General features: G+C 53.8%; 5 protein-coding genes across 5 annotated transcripts; 2 read left to right on the top strand and 3 right to left on the bottom strand.

Annotated features, from left to right (window-relative positions):
• Window positions 1-132: 132 nt before the first annotated feature.
• On the bottom strand, window positions 133-669 carry BDV59DRAFT_198348 (uncharacterized protein; the record flags this gene model as incomplete). Its single annotated transcript, XM_073693144.1, has 1 exon — window positions 133-669. One exon carries the CDS (start codon window positions 667-669, stop codon window positions 133-135), a length of 537 nt encoding a protein of 178 aa, XP_073551657.1.
• Window positions 670-2,612: 1,943 nt separating this feature from the next.
• On the top strand, window positions 2,613-4,594 carry BDV59DRAFT_198347 (uncharacterized protein; the record flags this gene model as incomplete). The annotated part of the gene is made up of 5 exons (XM_073693143.1): window positions 2,613-2,940; window positions 3,001-3,274; window positions 3,351-3,528; window positions 3,598-4,325; window positions 4,381-4,594. 5 exons carry the CDS (start codon window positions 2,613-2,615, stop codon window positions 4,592-4,594), a joined length of 1,722 nt encoding a protein of 573 aa, XP_073551656.1.
• Window positions 4,595-5,551: 957 nt separating this feature from the next.
• On the bottom strand, window positions 5,552-7,376 carry BDV59DRAFT_81330 (putative cyclin-like protein (Clg1)). The gene is made up of 2 exons (XM_073697125.1): window positions 7,227-7,376; window positions 5,552-7,153 (listed from the first exon to the last, which is right to left on the bottom strand). The coding sequence occupies exon 2, from the start codon at window positions 7,091-7,093 to the stop codon at window positions 5,678-5,680; it is 1,416 nt and encodes a 471-aa protein (XP_073551655.1). The 5' UTR covers window positions 7,094-7,153; window positions 7,227-7,376; the 3' UTR covers window positions 5,552-5,677.
• A 3,554-nt stretch (window positions 7,377-10,930) lies between these two features.
• Window positions 10,931-14,829, bottom strand: BDV59DRAFT_190813 (forkhead domain protein; the record flags this gene model as incomplete). Its single annotated transcript, XM_073691807.1, has 2 exons — window positions 10,931-14,323; window positions 14,785-14,829. The coding sequence occupies 2 exons, from the start codon at window positions 14,827-14,829 to the stop codon at window positions 10,931-10,933; spliced, it is 3,438 nt and encodes a 1,145-aa protein (XP_073551654.1).
• Window positions 14,830-15,852: 1,023 nt separating this feature from the next.
• Window positions 15,853-16,963, top strand: BDV59DRAFT_81141 (uncharacterized protein). Its single transcript, XM_073697124.1, has 2 exons — window positions 15,853-16,442; window positions 16,496-16,963. The coding sequence occupies exons 1-2, from the start codon at window positions 15,971-15,973 to the stop codon at window positions 16,780-16,782; spliced, it is 759 nt and encodes a 252-aa protein (XP_073551653.1). The 5' UTR covers window positions 15,853-15,970; the 3' UTR covers window positions 16,783-16,963.
• Window positions 16,964-17,001: the final 38 nt, after the last annotated feature.

Below are 17,001 nucleotides of genomic sequence, written 5' to 3'. Positions count from 1 at the left end.
CATAAAGTAACAGTGTTCCGTGCGGCCGACGTACGCCTCCATAGCCTCGTGAATAAGGGAGATGATATGGTCGATTCCACGCTCTCGTTCACGATTCAATGCATCTGCTCCAGATTCCATCAGCCCAGCTACTTAGCGGCCAGATAAAGGGTGTGAAAGCAAATCCTCACCCATAAGTCCCAGCGGGATTGGGAACCCCATTGATTCGATAGGCCCGGGACACAGCCGGCACAGCTTGCAAGTGGCTCTCTTGAAGGAGTCGGGCTCCTGGAAGACATAGGATGCCCACAGCCATGCCATAAGGTCTTTTGGGTCCTTCAGTTTATTCTCATCCAGGCCTTGCAGGCAACGTTTAGGCCAGTCACCAAGTTTCTCCGGACAGTCATAGTAGTCCGATATAGTAGCGATGCCAGCGATGGCTTTCAAACCCACATGTTCTGGAATATCCCCGGACGGGTCATGGAGGGCCGTGAGGAAGAGAGATACCGTCGGCGGAAACCAGTTCCTTATGCGAAGAGTCGTATGGCCCTTTTCCCGGAATCCTGCTGCTTCTCTCCACGGTCCTGTCAGCATTTTTCTGAAGACTGGAGACGCGTTGATCAGGCATCTCAAGGAAACCATGAAGAAGAACTCGAAGGTAAGGGGATCAGTATCACGCTGAACAAACATATCGATAGTATTACGTGGGGCGGAAGCTGGTAGCTCTGGAGGATCTCTTCTGAGACGACGCCGTCGTATGCCGCTCCGTTGCTCAGTGATTAACTGAATGCTAATATCGCCATATTCTCTAATCTCATTGAACATTCCCATTCGTAATCCATCTGTTGATCCCATTTTGAGGCCAGACTAACTGGTAAGTTGTCCACATTCTACGCACGACTTCACCTAACGTTATCAGCGTCAATGTGACCCAGGGCGACATCATCGCGTTATTCCGTCCAATCATGTAGTAAACCAGCCATATAAGCCTTGAATTTCAATAATACATTGATTGAATCTTCATGTTTTCTCTTTAATACAAATATTCTCCATCTTTAGCCCAACACCGAGCCCTTCTCGCTCGAATTCCCTAATAACAACAGGCACAATTTCTGCCACGAATGGCAATAACGGCGTTTTGCATCGCTTGGCTCGGTCTAAAATTTCAAAGAGAACCTGTCGTCGCCAAGAGTTCAGGCCAATCATCCAAGCCTCCATCACTTGTTCAAGGGCTTCGACCCCGTGTCAATCCTGCGCGATCATCTCATGTATAGCGGTTCCAATGATGACGACCCAAGACCTCGCGAATTCCTGGCCCCCAAGCTCTGCCTATTAGGAGAGAGTAGCAATATAATCTGGAAGCCGGGCAACTTTCTCGCCAAGTTTAGGCCTGTAAGACAGTTCATTCACACAGCCCGCTATGAAGGTCCGCATGGCTCGATCCCTGAGATCTCCACCAAGAAGCTCTTGGGCCCTTGTCGCCCAGATCTCCGACATCTCTTCCTCAAATTTCTTGTTTCCGAGTTTCTGTATAGCGATGTAGAGGTTTATGCTAACAGTAAACAACTCGGTGCTCTGGGAGGCATCCTGTGTCTTTAAGGAAGTCGTCAATTCGGAAATGAACCAATGACATATAGTCCTTACTATCTCCAGATGGCCATTTCGGTAGCCATAATAGAAGCCTTGCCCAGCTATATTGGCCACGACATCCACAACGTCCCTCTTTTGCATGCTGGATGCCGCCACAATTCCCAGTGACTTTCTGTATCCGAACTCCAGGTCCAAATAGTGCACCGAAAAGTCTCTCCAATCTTTCATGTCCATGCACATGAAGTAACTTCTCGGTCAAGTGTACTGCCTGTTTTAGCAACTGGGAAGGGTCCCCGTTCGTTAGAAGATCAAGTACCATTTCGCCATCGTTAGCCTCGTACCCCCGTAATGTAGTGTAAATAAGTTTCTCTATTGCATAGATCCACTGATACCATCACTTACTGCTCATGGAGTATCTATACTGCCTCATGTTATCTAAGTCAATCAGCGCACAGGTGCAGGGGCCGTATGCCTCTAATGCGTGCAGAACTACCTACGGTCATGCATAGAACGCATCACAATCTTGACATCTAGAACGCTGCCCTATCAGTTCATTTATATTCTACAGTAGCCCCATTTATTTATTTAAATCAACAATCACGCAATCATATATCTCGAGTGTCCAAGTAAGAAATACTCCAGAGTGCGTATAAACCATCCGAGTAAGATAGAATGACTATTTAAAAGATTTTGATGCAATATCGATCCCTGTCTCGCCAACAGGTCCTAAGACCTTGCTCTAGAATCAAAAACACTCCGCCGTTAACTTCCGGCCCCGTATAGGAACACATCAAAGCCTCAGAATAAGGCCAGAAGAAGCCTACTCGACTGTCTTAGTCGGTCCTCGGGTATGGCATAAGCTCGGCAAAGCGAGAGGGGAAACTGGCGAGCTCCAGCAGAATGGAATAAAATCATACCTAGGCATGTAAGTAGCTGTGTATTATAGCTCTCCATTCTTATAGATCAATTACACCGTGCTTCTGACAGGAATCTTCCGAGCCCTATCCTGCCACCCCCTGTATAGATCATCACTATAGATCGCCATGGCCCAGCCAGTCACCTATACAGCACCTCACAACATCCCCATCCCGGCCACCGATATCGCCTCGTTCATCTTCTCCGGCGACGTCTCCGCGCAGCAATCGCCGCAGTTCTTCGACGCCGACAGGCCCTCCCGCAATTACAGTCTCGCGCAGGCCCACACCCTCGTCAAGCAGATCGCCCACGGCCTGCAGACCAAACTCGGTCTCCAGCCCGACGACAAGGTCCTGCTCTACTCCGGGAATAACCTCTACTTCCCCGTGTTGCTGTGGGGTGTGACCGCCGCGCGATGTGTCTTTACTGCGGCCAACCCGTCCGCCTCGGAGAGTGGTGAGTATGCCTCTGACCGTGCTTGTCCCGCCCTCCTCCCACATCTTCTAACGACCGCAGAACTGGAATACCAACTCCGCGACTCCAACGCCAAAGTCCTTCTCACGCATCCCGCCGGCGCTGCGCTCGCCGCCCGCGTCGCCGCCCGCTGCGGCCTCCCGCCCAGCCGCGTCTACCTGTTCATCGACCCGCGAGATCGCGAGCAGTACATCGGCACGAACGCCTGGACGGACTTCTGGAGTCGCGCCGAGGACGTCACCTCATGGACGTGGGCGCCCATCACCACCGCCGCCGAGGCGCAGGCTGCCACGGCTATCCTGAACTACTCCAGCGGGTGCGTGAGCTGCCTTCACCCCCCGGGGGCCCTCTACGGACAGATGATAAGTGCTGACCGACGTGACGACCCGCAGGACCACCGGCCCTCCCAAGGGCGTCGAGATCTCGCACTACAACGCCGTCGCGAATAGCGTGCAGCTGGTGCACAAGCGCGGCCTGGTGGCGGATACGCCGCAGGGTCGGGCGCGCAAGGCCCGTCTGGATGCGTCGGGAGAGCGGTGGCTATGCGCGCTGCCGATGTATCATGCCTACGTAGGTTTCCGTCCCGTCCTCCCTGAATCTGGTTCTCTACGGAGTGAGGAAGGCTGCTGACCTCCACAGGGCCAGACGTACTTCTGTCTGAACGCGCCGCGGATCGGGGCCAAGGTCTACATCATGGGCAAATACGATCTCCACCGGTTCCTGCTGTACCTGGACACGTACCGCATCACGTTCCTGTCGGCGGTGCCGGTGATCCTGAACATGCTGGCGAAGCACCCGCGGCCCGGCGACTTCAACCTGGCGGCCATCGAGAGCGTGACGACGGGGTCGGCCCCGCTGAACCCGGAGACGGGCCGCGCGGTGGCGCGCATGTATCTCCGGCCCGGGGTGACGGTCAAGCAGGGGCTGGGGATGACGGAGTGCACGTGCTCGCTGTCCGGGTTCGCGGCGGACGACGAGGACGACGGCCGCGCAGTGGGCTGGCTGAACGCCAACTGCCGAGTGCGGGTGGTCCCGGTGGACGGGGAGGACTTCACGTCCAGCAGCGGCGGGAGTCTGCCGCCCGGGGTGGTGGGCGGCGAGCTGTGGATCGCGGGGCCCAACGTCATGAAGGGATACTACAACCGGCCAGAGAAGACGGCCGAGACGATCGTGTTCGATGCGCAGGGCACGCGGTGGCTGCGCACGGGGGACATCGGCTATGTGGACGGCCGCGGCCGCATTTACGTCGTCGACCGCATGAAGGAGCTCATCAAGGTCAAGGGACTGCAGGTGTCTCCGGCCGAGCTGGAGTTGGCGCTGTTAGAGCATCCGGGAGTGACGGATGCCGCAGTCGTCGGCGCGAAGATGTATGTTTCCATCCCCGATCTGGCTTCCTTTACGGCAGTGCTGATGGCTCAACAGTGATGACGGCGAATATCCGCGGGCGTTCGTCGTGCGCAAGTCAGAGTCCGTCACAGCAAAGGTGATCCAGGACCTGATTGCGTCCAAGTTCGCACGGCACAAGTGGCTCACCGGAGGTGTGGTGTTCATCGATGCTATACCCCGGACGGGCAGCGGGAAGATCATCCGCCGGGCGTTGCACGAGATGAGGGTTCCGCCGCCGGCGAAGTTGTAAAAAAGCGCAGTATAGATCTAGCTAGGAAGAGTAGAATGTCACAGAAATTCCCGTAACGTCAGGGGTTCATTTTATGTTTTCTTCCACGAGATGGCTGTTACCTAGAAGGTAGTTAAATCTAACCTACAATCAAGGACTGAAAAGTGGACAAATCAATCACACGCAGGTGGTTGAAACACTCAAGGTTAGGGAGAATGAGAGGAACGCAGTGGGGACAAGGGGTGTATCACTTTTTTTTTTCTGATGTCTTACCAGCGACAAGGACATATGAATGATAAGACTAACATGCATGCATCGACAACAGTCATAAAGCAATCGGCAATCGAGTATTCGATCGGTCCGTCGTATGTATCCGCAAGGACGCACCGGAGGACAGCACCGAAGGCTCAGATCGACCGAAACAGAAACCGAATCCGTCAGCCGGAAGAAATTCAAAAGCAAGTGGAATCGAAGGAATATTAACGCCAGGTACGAAGGCAGTGTAGAGAGGAAAACCAGGGTACCAACTTGACCGAATCAAGGAAAGCAATCTATGAAGAATAACAGTCGCCAGGTGAAATGCCCAATCAGGGTGGTGAAAGAAGAAAGAGAAGAGAAGCTGAAAAGAGAATAAATAAATCAAAGTTATCAAAGAAGTAATCAAATGGAACGAGGTCGTAAATGTCGTTACGTCTCACTGCAAAGACCGAGGGTCTCCAGGCATCTTTGAGGAATGTTGGACACGATGAACAAAAACTTCCACAAGCAACCAAATCGTATCAAGTCGAAACAACTGTGCCAGATCATCGTAAATAGGGGAGATGTGTGTCGCAGATATGGCAAAGCGTTGCATTCGCTGCTTGACACTTTTTTTTTTTTTTCGAGGTTTTTGCTTTTCGAGCGGGCCAAGAAACCGAGGACCATAGACTTTTCAGCTGGACACAACGAAGAAACCGAAACCAAGGCGGAACAAGGCAGACGTCATCGCAAATTGAAAATCGAAACGGTATCATCAAAGCGAATAGAAGAATCTAAAGAAGAGAAGAAAAAAAAAATCGAAACGCAATCAATTTGATTGGCATTGACACCACACTTCAGACCCAATTAGGCCATGATGGGCTGCATGGATCCGAAAGCACCCGCGCACATGTAGTGCTCCATATGCTTGGCGCAGTACATGCAGCCGCAAGACGAGCCGTGACCAGTCCACACACTCTGGGCAAACGGCAGGGCGTAGGTCGGGGTGTGGTGGTAGGACGGAGGCTGCGAGCGAGGCGCCTGCGGGATGTACGGCTGCTGGGGAGGCATCCATGTGCGGGAGTATGGCGGTGGGGGGTTCGTATACGCCCAGGGACCTACAGGATAGTAGTCCGGCGTCGTTGGACCGCTGTGTGGGGCGGAGGGCGGCGAATATTCCGAGGCCGCAGGGTTGAGCCACGAGCTCTCAAAGTGCGAGCTGCGCTGGTACTGCGGGGGAATCGGGCCCTCGGGAGACATGAGAGGCTTGGAGGCTCTCGGGCCCCGGGTGACGTTGGTATCGATGGGAGCCAGGCTGTGTCGGGTCTCTTGAACCCGGGTGAACTTGGCCCGCCATTTTTCCCAGTGAGAACGCCACGAGGCGAAGCCATCCTGTGGGTCGTAGATGCGGTCATGGATCTTCCACTCAAATGCAAAGAGCCATTCGAGTTCCATCGAGTTGAGCTCACCCACGGGGATGTTGCTCACCTCGGCCCACGACTTGTTCTGGAAGGTGTTGTCATCCAGGAACTTGCTCCCCAAAAGGAGAGCGACCGTCAGCATACGGTAGACTTGTCCACTGCCGGTAGCGAAGACCTTCTTGGCGGAGAGCATGCGCATCCGGCAGGCGAGGTAGTAGAGACCCAGCAAAATCGTCGAACTCGGGAGGCGAGTGGACGACAAGATCTGAAAGACGTATTTCCGGAATTGCGGGGGGACAGACGATCCTGGGTAGACGCTTCGCGCGAAGTCAATATCTGAAAGGTTGATCTCGGTGATGTACAAAGCATACATTCCCTGGGCCATCTCAGCCACAAAGTCGGACATCTGGTCCATTTCATAATCCAGGTGGGCGGCGACACCTCCAGTGGCCTTCTCCTCCTTGCGTGGGGGCTGTTCGGGCTGCACCATGACATCGTGGCGACGATACTGCGGGGGAATCGCGCTCTCCATCGGGGGCAGCTGGACATTGGACCGGATGGGAGGCAGTACGTTGGCGTGAGGGAGAGGGCCGAAGATGGGTTGGTTCAAGGCGGCCATGTCTCTCCCACCGCGGATGTGATGGACGGAAGGCGGGTGCAGATTCATCGGGGCGGGTTTCGCGTAGCAGGCGGACTGGGAATACTGTTCGATGAATTCACAGCCGCTCTGGGAATAACGAGGGGGGAAGGCGGAGTGGCCGACGACGTAGAAAGGCGGCTCGTTTTCCATGCTGCCCGCACCGGTGATATGTGGAGGAGTAGGAGGAAGGCCTTGGAGGCCAGGAGCGAAGAAGGACGGCATAACGAGGTATAGGGGGGAAGAAGAGGACCAGTTCAGGACGGGGAGGTAGACGGAGATATACTGGACGAGATGGAAAATACCAAGTCAGTACGGCTGGCGGCTAACGAAGATCTCCAGCGAGAAAGGTACGTACCGTCTACACGTCCACGACGCCCTGATCCTGGCGGGTAGAGCGATGCTCAACGAGCCGCAGCTCTGTGTGTGGCGTAGGGAATGTCTCTTAGTTGAATAACATGGAGGTATGGTTCAACAACGGCGAGAAACACGGATGCAAATGAAAAACGAGAATCAAAAGAGCGTAAAGAGCGGTCGCAACTAGCGCGTTTTGATTGTTCTTCCTTCTCTGGGTTGGTTGGAGGTCTTCCCTGGTCGGTCGGTTTGCTGAAAGACGGTAACAATCGAAGCAGAACCGGGAACGGAGACGGTGGCAGAGAAAAGGAGTGGTCGTGACGGAAGGATTTTTGGAGAGCGTCGAGGAGGATTGACCGTGTGGATGAGAATTTTTAGGATGGACTTTGGGTGGAAAAAACACACGGCACTCTCGCGTTCCAAAAAGGATTCCGAACCACGAAGACAACGACACTTAGTGAAAAGCTCGTTGGAGGGAGACAGACAAGAGGATAGCAATTCCGAGAGAAAAGCAAGAATGGAGCAGAACAAAAAGGGGGGGAGAAAAGAGGAGGATGAGGAGGATGAAGAGTGGAGGGAGGAGGAGGAAGAGGATGGGGGGAAGAAGAGAGAGGAAGAGAGGAGGAGAAAAGAGAAGAAGAACGAGGTCAGAGGAGGCGGAGGGAGGCGTGTGATTGGCCGAGAACGGGGTGGGTTAGTCAGACGGGACTGGGCCGGTCGGTGCAATTATTTGATTTCTCGGTATTTTCTCCTAATTTCTGTGAAGAAAATTATATTGATTCTTGTGTCTTTCTATTGGTATTTCTTACTTATTCTCATGATAAAATATTCGATAAGAAGCGGAATTCCTAGGGAGTACAGTTGAAAAGGTGAGTGCCAATCGTCGAAAAAGAAGATTAATGCTAGAAAAATAAAATCCAAATAAAAAACCCGTCCATGGGTCCTTGGCCCAGCCATAATCAAAAAATAAAAATAGGCCCGACAACTGCCGTCACATCCATCATTCTCTTCTCGTCATCTTGGGGTTTCTGTTAGAGTTCGGCCAGTCAAGACTATTGGGAAAAAAAAAAAAAAAAAGAGGTCAGGACACATACGGGCCATGAAATCATCCTCGAATAATCCTCACTCCTCTCCCTCATCACCGTCATCCCGGTTAGAGTTTTCAGAAATTTTTTACCCTGACTATCCCACCGCCCCGTCGGCTGCCTAGAGGTCTTTTCAGTTTAGTGCCTCGACGCCAGAAGAAAAGAAGCCGTTGGGGAGTGGTTACTCGGGGCCGATGGACGGCGTTACCAACCCACGGATCATCAGGGTTGACGAAGGATCCAGTCAAGTAGAATACTGGTATTGAAATGAAAAATAAAGACGAAAATGAAAAGAAAAATTCGAAAGAAAAAAATATCCATCATCATATCTACCTTTGTATGAGTTCATCCCATTGATCCCTCCTTCACCCTCGTCCAAAATAGAATGATGTACCAATGCATCATGAGCCGGATTAATCAGCCCCCCCAGTTTTACCTTTGTAAGGGGGGGCGTTCGAGTGACCGTCGAACGGGCCAGCAGGACAAGAACCCACCGGGCGATGGGGCGACGAGAAAAAAAAAAAAAGGAGGGGGAAGGTTTAGGACGTCTAGGGGCTGGCATGAGACCCCCGTTTCAGGCTGGTCTTTTCTTCGGACTCCCTGGGATTAGTATCAGGGTATCCCGTACGGGGTAGATTATTCTTAATTTCTGAATATTACTCCGGACTGCCTTAATCTCGCCCTCAGTTCATCAATGCGGAATCCGGATGAATTCAGAAATCAGAATGAAACTCTGGCAATTTCCTGCAGAGACTCCACTCCGTCTTCTGGTCATACCTTAATGGAGGGAACGAACGGTTGTAGTCTAGTCCCGTCTCGCCCAGAACGGCAGAGAAAAGGAGTGGACACTCGACTTGACAGTGCACGTCCCAGCCGGCGATGGGAAAACGTGTCTGTCTATTTTCGGGCTCCCTCCTCGGTACCTTCGTAGTGGTATGTTAGTCATCTCCAAGCCCAGGGCTGTCACTCCCGTTCGTTACTCTTCGATTGTGCTTATGTCCAGGATAACGCCATGAAACTATCATGTTCAACCATTCCAACTCAGCGATGAGTCACGGTCTTACCGCTCCAATATAAAAAGTACTTGGTGGTGGCCATGCCACCATCCCGGTACCCTACAAGCCTCCGGGTACATCGGTCACAACACCACCTCGATCTGACCTGGGTGGCAACCCGCCTCATTCTGAACGAGCGTGTCCGCCTGCAGGATGCATCCGCAGACCGGTCAGTAAGGTACCAGACGGGGTAAGATCATGATGACCAACCCCGCCGTCTGACTGGGTCACGATCGTTGGACGGTACATGTAGCCTGTAGCTGTAGCCCACACCAGGTAAGGATCTATCCCTCCTGTCAACATCCGGCGGCAATAGGAGTCGAACAGGAAGTACATGCAAAGGATGTCGACGGAAATGCGCAACGAGCGACCCGGGTCAGACATTCTTCGCTTGCAGTGTGCATTCCTCGGTTGCTCTGTCGACGTCCGAGCTGAGAATAAACAAGACAAGATCATGCATCCCTCCTCGACAGGGAAAATCAATCCAACGTCTGACTCACTGTTGCATCCGTAAAGCACCCAATTAGATCCCGTCGCGTCGAAGGGATTACACCTCAATTAGAGTCGTGTCTGCGTCCCATCACCGCGCCAACTCTCGCCTCTGGCATCCACTACGACTCCGTAGGTCCCATCGGGACATCCGCATCCCTCCTGCAGCGAACTACAGAAAAAGGAAAAAGTGGGGTTTTCCTGTCAAATGACAGTTAACCATCCCTCTAATTGCTGCCCGATGATGTAGGCACCGCGTCTTATACACTCAGGATTCCATCTCCGTGCCAACAACCCCGTCTCCCTCCCCAAACCCACCCGTCCGGAGACGAGAATGAACCGGTCCTAAGGAGAGAGAAGGGTTCAATGAGAAGTCGTATACCCCGCGCGTGGGCGCCGCCATCTCCAACCTCCGCTCGGGCGTTCAAGGGATGCATCGAGAGGGGGGAGAGAAAGAATGAGGAGACGACCTCAGGAACGAAGAGGGGTTGAACTACCTGCTTGCTTGCTGCCTGGACGGTGAGACAGGACACAACGATGCTAGACAGTCCTGAAATGCCCAGGTACATCCATCATCGGCTACTTTCGGTTGTTTCTGTCGACTTCATTCGGACTGTTTATCTTCCCCCGCTCGGAGAACCGGCTGAGTCCTCGTCCGCCGAGCGGATATTCATCCCACGATAATGTCTTATATCCCAGATGTCATATTTTGTCTATGCAACTAAAACTCCTAGCTTTTCCGGTTCCCGATCGTCAATCACAATGATGCAGAAGGGGAAGGCCTCTATCCGGAGAACTTCCCGGGGGCCGCATCCGAAGCATAACGAACAGCATGAGCATTACGCCCAGAACATAGTGGATATCATAAATCACAAAACATCCAGATCAAACTAAATCCAAGGGGGTCAGAAGTCAAAATCACAAACCAGAGATAACGGAGGGAGATGGCTTTCCCGACCGCTCTCCGATTCCTAAAGTCGCAAACCTCAACACCAGCCTAGTCACCATGTATATCGGCATTCGTAAACATCAAAATGTCAGGTCGTAAATCATCATGCACAGTTTCCAAGAGTCATGCTTCAGCTCGTCTGTTGACTCTTCAAGCTTCCGATCAAATCCTGAAGCACGCCCACCAGAACGGCCTCATCCTTGGGTTCTCCGCCAGGGAATGAGCTCTCCGTCGCGTTGCCCAACACCCGAGCCCTTGCGCTCTTCAGCACCTCGCGGATGTAGTTCTTGTCCTCATAGTCGTCGATCAGCACAGCCTCGAAATTGTCAATCGCTTTGTTGGCTTGCTCAGTGAACGACAATGAGTCGGAACTGTCCATGTGCCCCGGACCAGGGTCGCTGGGACCCGCGTTCATATTCTGCTGAGGCGGCATAGGAGCATGACCAGGCCCGCCATTGTTTGGCGGGAGGGGCTGCGGATTCTGAGGTGGGTTCATGTTCGCCACGGGTTGAGACGGAGGGTTGGGCGGTGGATAAGGAGACTGATGCTGAGGTGGTGGTGGTGGCGGCGGCGGCTGCGGCTGTTGGTGCATCGCCTGCTGTGACTGCTGATATTGAAGTAGTTGAGGGGGAGGGTCAGAGGCATATGGAGAGGTGTATGTAGAAGGCGTGGTGTTTGCGAACGCTGCCGGAAGATTGCTTCGTAGAGGACTTGGTATGGGGAAAGGAGTAGAGGCAGCAGGGGGTTGGGACGGAGGAGGAGGGTAAGGACTCGGTTGTTGGGTGACAGGAGGCGGTGCCGGTGTAGGAGCAGGGGCAGGGGCAGGCGGAGGGGCGGTGTATGGATTGGAAGGCATCTGGGAGAACTGGAAGTGCTGGTTGGGCATGTTTGCCTGCCCGTTTGGCGGCGGATGCGTATACGAGGGATTCATCTGAGGCATATACTGCGGTGTCGGAGGAGGCATCGACGGTGGCTGAGAAACCGGCGGAGGCGGCGAGGGACGTCTCTTCTTCTCCTTTTCTACCGAAGCCCCAGGGCGCAGCTGCCACGACCAGCCCTTGCCATCTTTTTCGGCGTGCATGAAGAGATGGCTATTGCCGTTGAGGTTATGCCGTACACTGGACGTCCAGCCCTCAGTCTCACACTTGAAGCGAAAGTAGGGATACTTGAGCTTCAGAGCACGGTAAATCTGCTTCAGCGTCATCGGAGTACCAGCCTCGGTGAGAGCATCGAAAATAAGCACAGCGTAGTTGTACGGCGGCTTGGCAAGATCTTCCGGCGTGTACGCCGATTCGGGCGGATAGTTGGGAGACGGTGAGCGAGACGGCTTGCGTTTCTTGACGGGAGGCGCCTTGACGAATTCCTGCGGACGCTGTTCCATGGGAAATTGCCCACCCTCGGTCGAGGGTATGGGGATGTCCATTGGCGTACCATCGGGCTTCTTGCGTTTGGTGTACTTTCTCTTCTCGGGCTTGGACCCAGGGGACTCTCCACCAACGGACTCCTTTGGTGTAGACCCAGGAGCAGCGGTCGCCGTCGTCTTGCCCGCCTTTGCTCGATTGCCCGGGGGGGGAGTAACGCCACCATTTGCTTCGCGTTTCGCGGCCAGCTTCTGCTCACGAGCCAGTTCTGCACGTTCGCGCTTTGACATGATGCCATCCTTAGGCGGTCTTCCGGGGCCACGGCGACGAGGAGGTTGAGCGGCGTCGGCGCCCCCTTCGATGGAGGGAACTGGACGTGCTGAGTCGGACTCCTTGGTCTTGAGGACGATCTTGGTCGACTTTTGAGCATCCTTGCCCTCGCTAACAGTCTGTCGTTTCTCGCCCTCTTCATTTTCCACTGGAACTGACGATTGAGCCTGTTCATCTTCCTCAGCAAAGGGCTCCTCAGTTATATCAGCTCCAGTTTCACCGATTGGTACATCGGGGAGGAGGAACCGAATGCGCACTCCTCCAATCTGGATATAATCGCCGCTATGTAGCGGTCTGATCTGACCGGGTGACAACCAATCGGCGCCAATGAAGGCACCATTCCTGCCCATAACCTCCATCTCGAAGAGGTTACGATCAAAGTTGTAGGCAATCTTCACATGTTTCCGGGAAATACCGCGATGGCCGGCAGCACTGCCGTCCACTGTGGCTGGGGGGTGAATGGGGATGGTCGGACACGCATCGGGAGAGGGGAGCAACGCTAAGGTGTCGACAGGCTTCGCATCGCCTCCGCCTTCATTAAGGGATTGCATTGCCAAAGCATTATAGTCGGTAGTACCGTTGTTTGATTGGAGTTGTGCGGGAGTAGCATGCAGCGGAGCACCGGACTCATCATGGGAAGAGTTGGATGATCGTCGGCTCACGCGCGGGGGTAGATGGGGTGGAACATCAGGATCAAAGCCCATGATGCCGCCTCGGTCACTCACCACGCTTCCGATAATACCGCTGCCTTCGTGCTTCACACGGACGGGCGTATGGGAGGTATTGCCACCGCTGGAGCTCTTCGCGCGCGAGGTCCGCATGGCCTGTCGGACCTGCATTTCACGCTGATGGGCCGCTCTGGCGGCGCGAACATCTCGCCCAAGGATGAACGAGTACGTGTTGCAGTAGAAATGACCGTCATCGAATTCCAATTTCGCGAAAGCCTGAATCCGAGGCTCGGACCCGGCGACGGAGCCGGTGCCATCTTGGTTCAGATGACCTCCGGAATAACCTAGGGCTGATAGATCCGCGCTCTGGGACAGATAAGCAGCGGTCAATAACTCATTCTGTTGCAATGCCTCAAAGGGGGTCTTCGGAGCGGCCGTGATATCAAACGGAGGAAAGAGCTCGGAAGGGTCTAGACCGGATTTTGAGAAGAGCAAAGGGTCGGTCAGGCCTTCGATCGAATCCGTCGTCTTATCCGGGGCATTCTCAACGTTCTCTGCATTGGACATGGACACATCTCCCGAGGGATCGGGGTTTTGCTCCGCCTCCTGGGAGTTCGTCGGGTGGTTCTTCTGATCGACGGTGTCTCCCGATGTGTCTCCGGACGGGTTCACGAGGTCCATCGAAGAATCGACCGACCAACCGTTCATATTACCCTCCTGATCGGGATTAGAGGGTTGTTGGCTCGCGTTCTGCGTCGATGGTGGCGGCTGGGGTTGTTCAGGCAGAGCGGACGGCCCTGGCCCGTCATCGGAAGGCGCAGATGATTGGTTGCCGAGGAGTTGGGCGAGGAGCGCGCTCGCGGCGGACTGACGGCGGAGATTCGACTGAGAGTCATGTGGCGGGGCGGAGGAGGGCGAAGGCCCTCGATCCGCATCGGATGGTTCTGATTTGATGGGCATTTGACCGGCAAGGGACGAGAGGCCATGGGGAGAGACGTCGGGGGAGTCGGGGACAGAATCCTGCAGAGCGCGGATTGCGGAGTCGCTGGGCGGGGATGACGGCCGATGATCTTCAGGCTGTTGGGAACGGCCATAGTCGTACATGGACGACATATTCGGGCCAGCATCAGGAGGTCGATGGCCCACCGCTGGCGCTGTCATGGTCTGCGACGACGACGACATGACCGGGGCGGCTGGTTGCTGCTGGCGGGTGAGAAGGGACGAGAATGATGGGCGGAGGGAGGGAAGGCGGTGAACGGCGGCCAGGGAGCATCCGGTATTGTGACTGGTCAGCGGCAGTCGAAGTTTTTTTTTTTCTGCCGGACGCAAGTGGTCGCTCTGGCATGCCGTAGTCAGGTGATATCAGTTCACTCGTAGATGCCTATGCGCGATACGGTGTAGCGGAAGACTACCTAGCTAGATATGTACCTAGGTGTAGACAGGTGTCACTACGCAGGCTGCCATTATAGCGAATGTACTTGTGCCGTTTCATGCATCCTGCCCGCTAAGCATACTGTATGCATGGGCCCATAGTACGACTCCTTACTGGTAGATTGATAGACCGCATGGACTTAACAACTTGAGTACTACCTAAGCCTACGTACTTTAGTCTCCGTGTTACTCACAAAAATGCATTGCTTAATGTCATCAGATACCGGGATGCTGTTCATTCCCTGTTACGCCCCTGCCATTGTTACGTCGTATGTAGCGGGCTGGTCAAATTGATTAGGAGGAAGCTAGGTAGCAATGACTGCACTGATGCTATCTAAGACATACTTGTGGTAATCGTAACAGTACCGAAAAGTATCTTGCCCTGGAACTATTACAGACGTGGATCGCATCTTCGCCGGCCCCTTTAGGTCCCTCGGTCGACACATATAATGATTGAATCGGGTCAGTTAGCGTGAGACTCGCGAAAATACATTTTGATAAATTTAGAATAAGATACGGCCACAACGGTCTCAACAAAAAGTAGGTCAATCCTGGCTAATCCCTTGAGAGGGGCAACGACTATTCGGAGTACAGATCTGGTCTGCTTGCTTCCTGTTAGGCGAGACACCGCAGAAAAGAACGTAGAGATAATGAACAGCAGAATTGAAGAGAAGGTAGGAGTGAAGTGTGGGAGAAATACGGGTAAGGTAGAAGTGAATCAGATAGCCACGAGCGATACTAATAAAAGAAACCTAGTGAGTTAGGTCTATCTATGTATATGGCTGTGCCTGAGGAGCCTCTCGATTCCCTTCTCTCTCAACTTTATCTGCCGTATCTGACAGCCTCTCATACTCCACTAGTCAAGGGCTCTGCGGAGCTACTAACATACTTGGTTTGCATGAAGTTCCGCCAATCTCTTTCTATCAGACCCTCTACCCCGGACCATGATCCACCACCTCCTCTCCGTCAAAATCCACTCACTGATGAGTCTGCATTTGATATCGAGCCTGGGCCTATAAAGGGACGTTCAAAGCTAATAAATCTTCAAGAGGTTGGAAATCCGGCTCAAGACGAATTCGCTGCACCTACAGTTCGCGGTCGTGGACTCAGCTGTATGTCACATGACCACTCCGACAATCCATAGCAGTTGGTAAGAAAACAACTTCCACAGGTAAATGGCAGCATACTACTTCGTATCAGGGCTCGTCCAGAAGCCTCGAATTCACCTAAGATCATCGCTATCCATGCCTACTATCGTCTAGGTACCCTTTTCCTGTTCATATCCCTTACGATTGGCCGAGACCGCCGCCCCTCCATCGCCACGAGAGGTCATTGAACAACTTGGAACAGAACATCCAGTATCCTAAACAGTCAACCGCAATGGCCCCGAAGAAATCCAAAAGAGACAACCCTTCCCAGAAACCCCCTCAATCCCATAACCTTCCCCCATCCAAGCCAAACTGGCCGCCTCTCCGTCCCCTCATCCCCCCCTCCGACCTCAGGATCGTGTCTCTTCTCGAAGACCAAATCTACCTAATCCCCAATTTCTTTCCCTCCAGCCTCTGCAAAAGCTACGTCTCCTTTCTCTCCTCTCTCCCCTTGATCACCACCCCCGGGAAACCGAAGAAAGGCGATGCCGTGCGCGTCAACGATCGGTTTCAGGTACAAGATGAGGCCTTCGCCGAGATGTTGTGGAGCGGCACCGCCATGAAGGACTTGGTCACGACGCGGGTGTTTGAGGATCTCGAAACGCAACGGTCCGAGGGGGACGTCTGGGGTGGGAAGCCCCTGGGGCTGAATGCGAATATCCGCATCTATCGCTACTCCAAGGGCCAATTCTTTGCACAGCACTGTAAGTCCTTCCGACGGTCTTGTTGGATTCACGTCGTCCTAATCTGGCTCTAGATGATGATTCCAATACCCTCACATTCTCTTCTCCGGGTCGCTCCCCCCAACCAGCCAAGACCACCTGGACGCTACTCATCTATCTCACCACCTGCTCAGGCGGGGAGACAGTCTTCTACCCCGAGCCCACTCGCACGAACCGCAGGCCCGAACCGGTCTCGGTCGCTCCAGAAACGGGGATGGCCCTCCTGCACCGGCATGGAGATCGCTGTCTGCAGCACGAGGGGATGGAAGTAACCGGAGGAGAGAAGTGGGTGCTGCGAAGTGACTTGGTGGTGGAACGGTGACCGTCACTCGACCGGACAGGTGGAAAGACATCCATTCCGGTAAACAAGATGACCTACGCCGAACATCTGTCGCTATGATTCTCCACAAAGCTCGGCCAGATGAGTTGGCATGGTCGACGCGCATTCGCCAGGCATCCGAGAATCAACGGTGGCACCAAGAAGCGCGAAGAATACGGCATTGATTCATCGGCATGAAACATATTTAATGCATGTCCTATC

The sequence above is a fragment of the Aspergillus ambiguus genome (genome assembly GCF_047715705.1).
Source record: "Aspergillus ambiguus strain CBS 117.58 unplaced genomic scaffold BDV59scaffold_3, whole genome shotgun sequence".
NCBI lineage: Eukaryota > Fungi > Ascomycota > Eurotiomycetes > Eurotiales > Aspergillaceae > Aspergillus > Aspergillus ambiguus.
This window is presented reverse-complemented; position numbering and strand designations above follow the sequence as displayed.

Excerpts from the sequence above, each read along its gene's own strand:
- BDV59DRAFT_81141 (XM_073697124.1), top strand. The coding sequence starts at position 15,971 with ATGGCCCCGAAGAAATCCAAAAGAGACAACCCTTCCCAGAAACCCCCT. Across the intron at positions 16,443-16,495 it reads CCAATTCTTTGCACAGCACT|ATGATGATTCCAATACCCTC; the intron begins GTAAGTCCTTCC and ends ATCTGGCTCTAG.
- BDV59DRAFT_81330 (XM_073697125.1), bottom strand. The coding sequence starts at position 7,093 with ATGCCGTCCTTCTTCGCTCCTGGCCTCCAAGGCCTTCCTCCTACTCCT.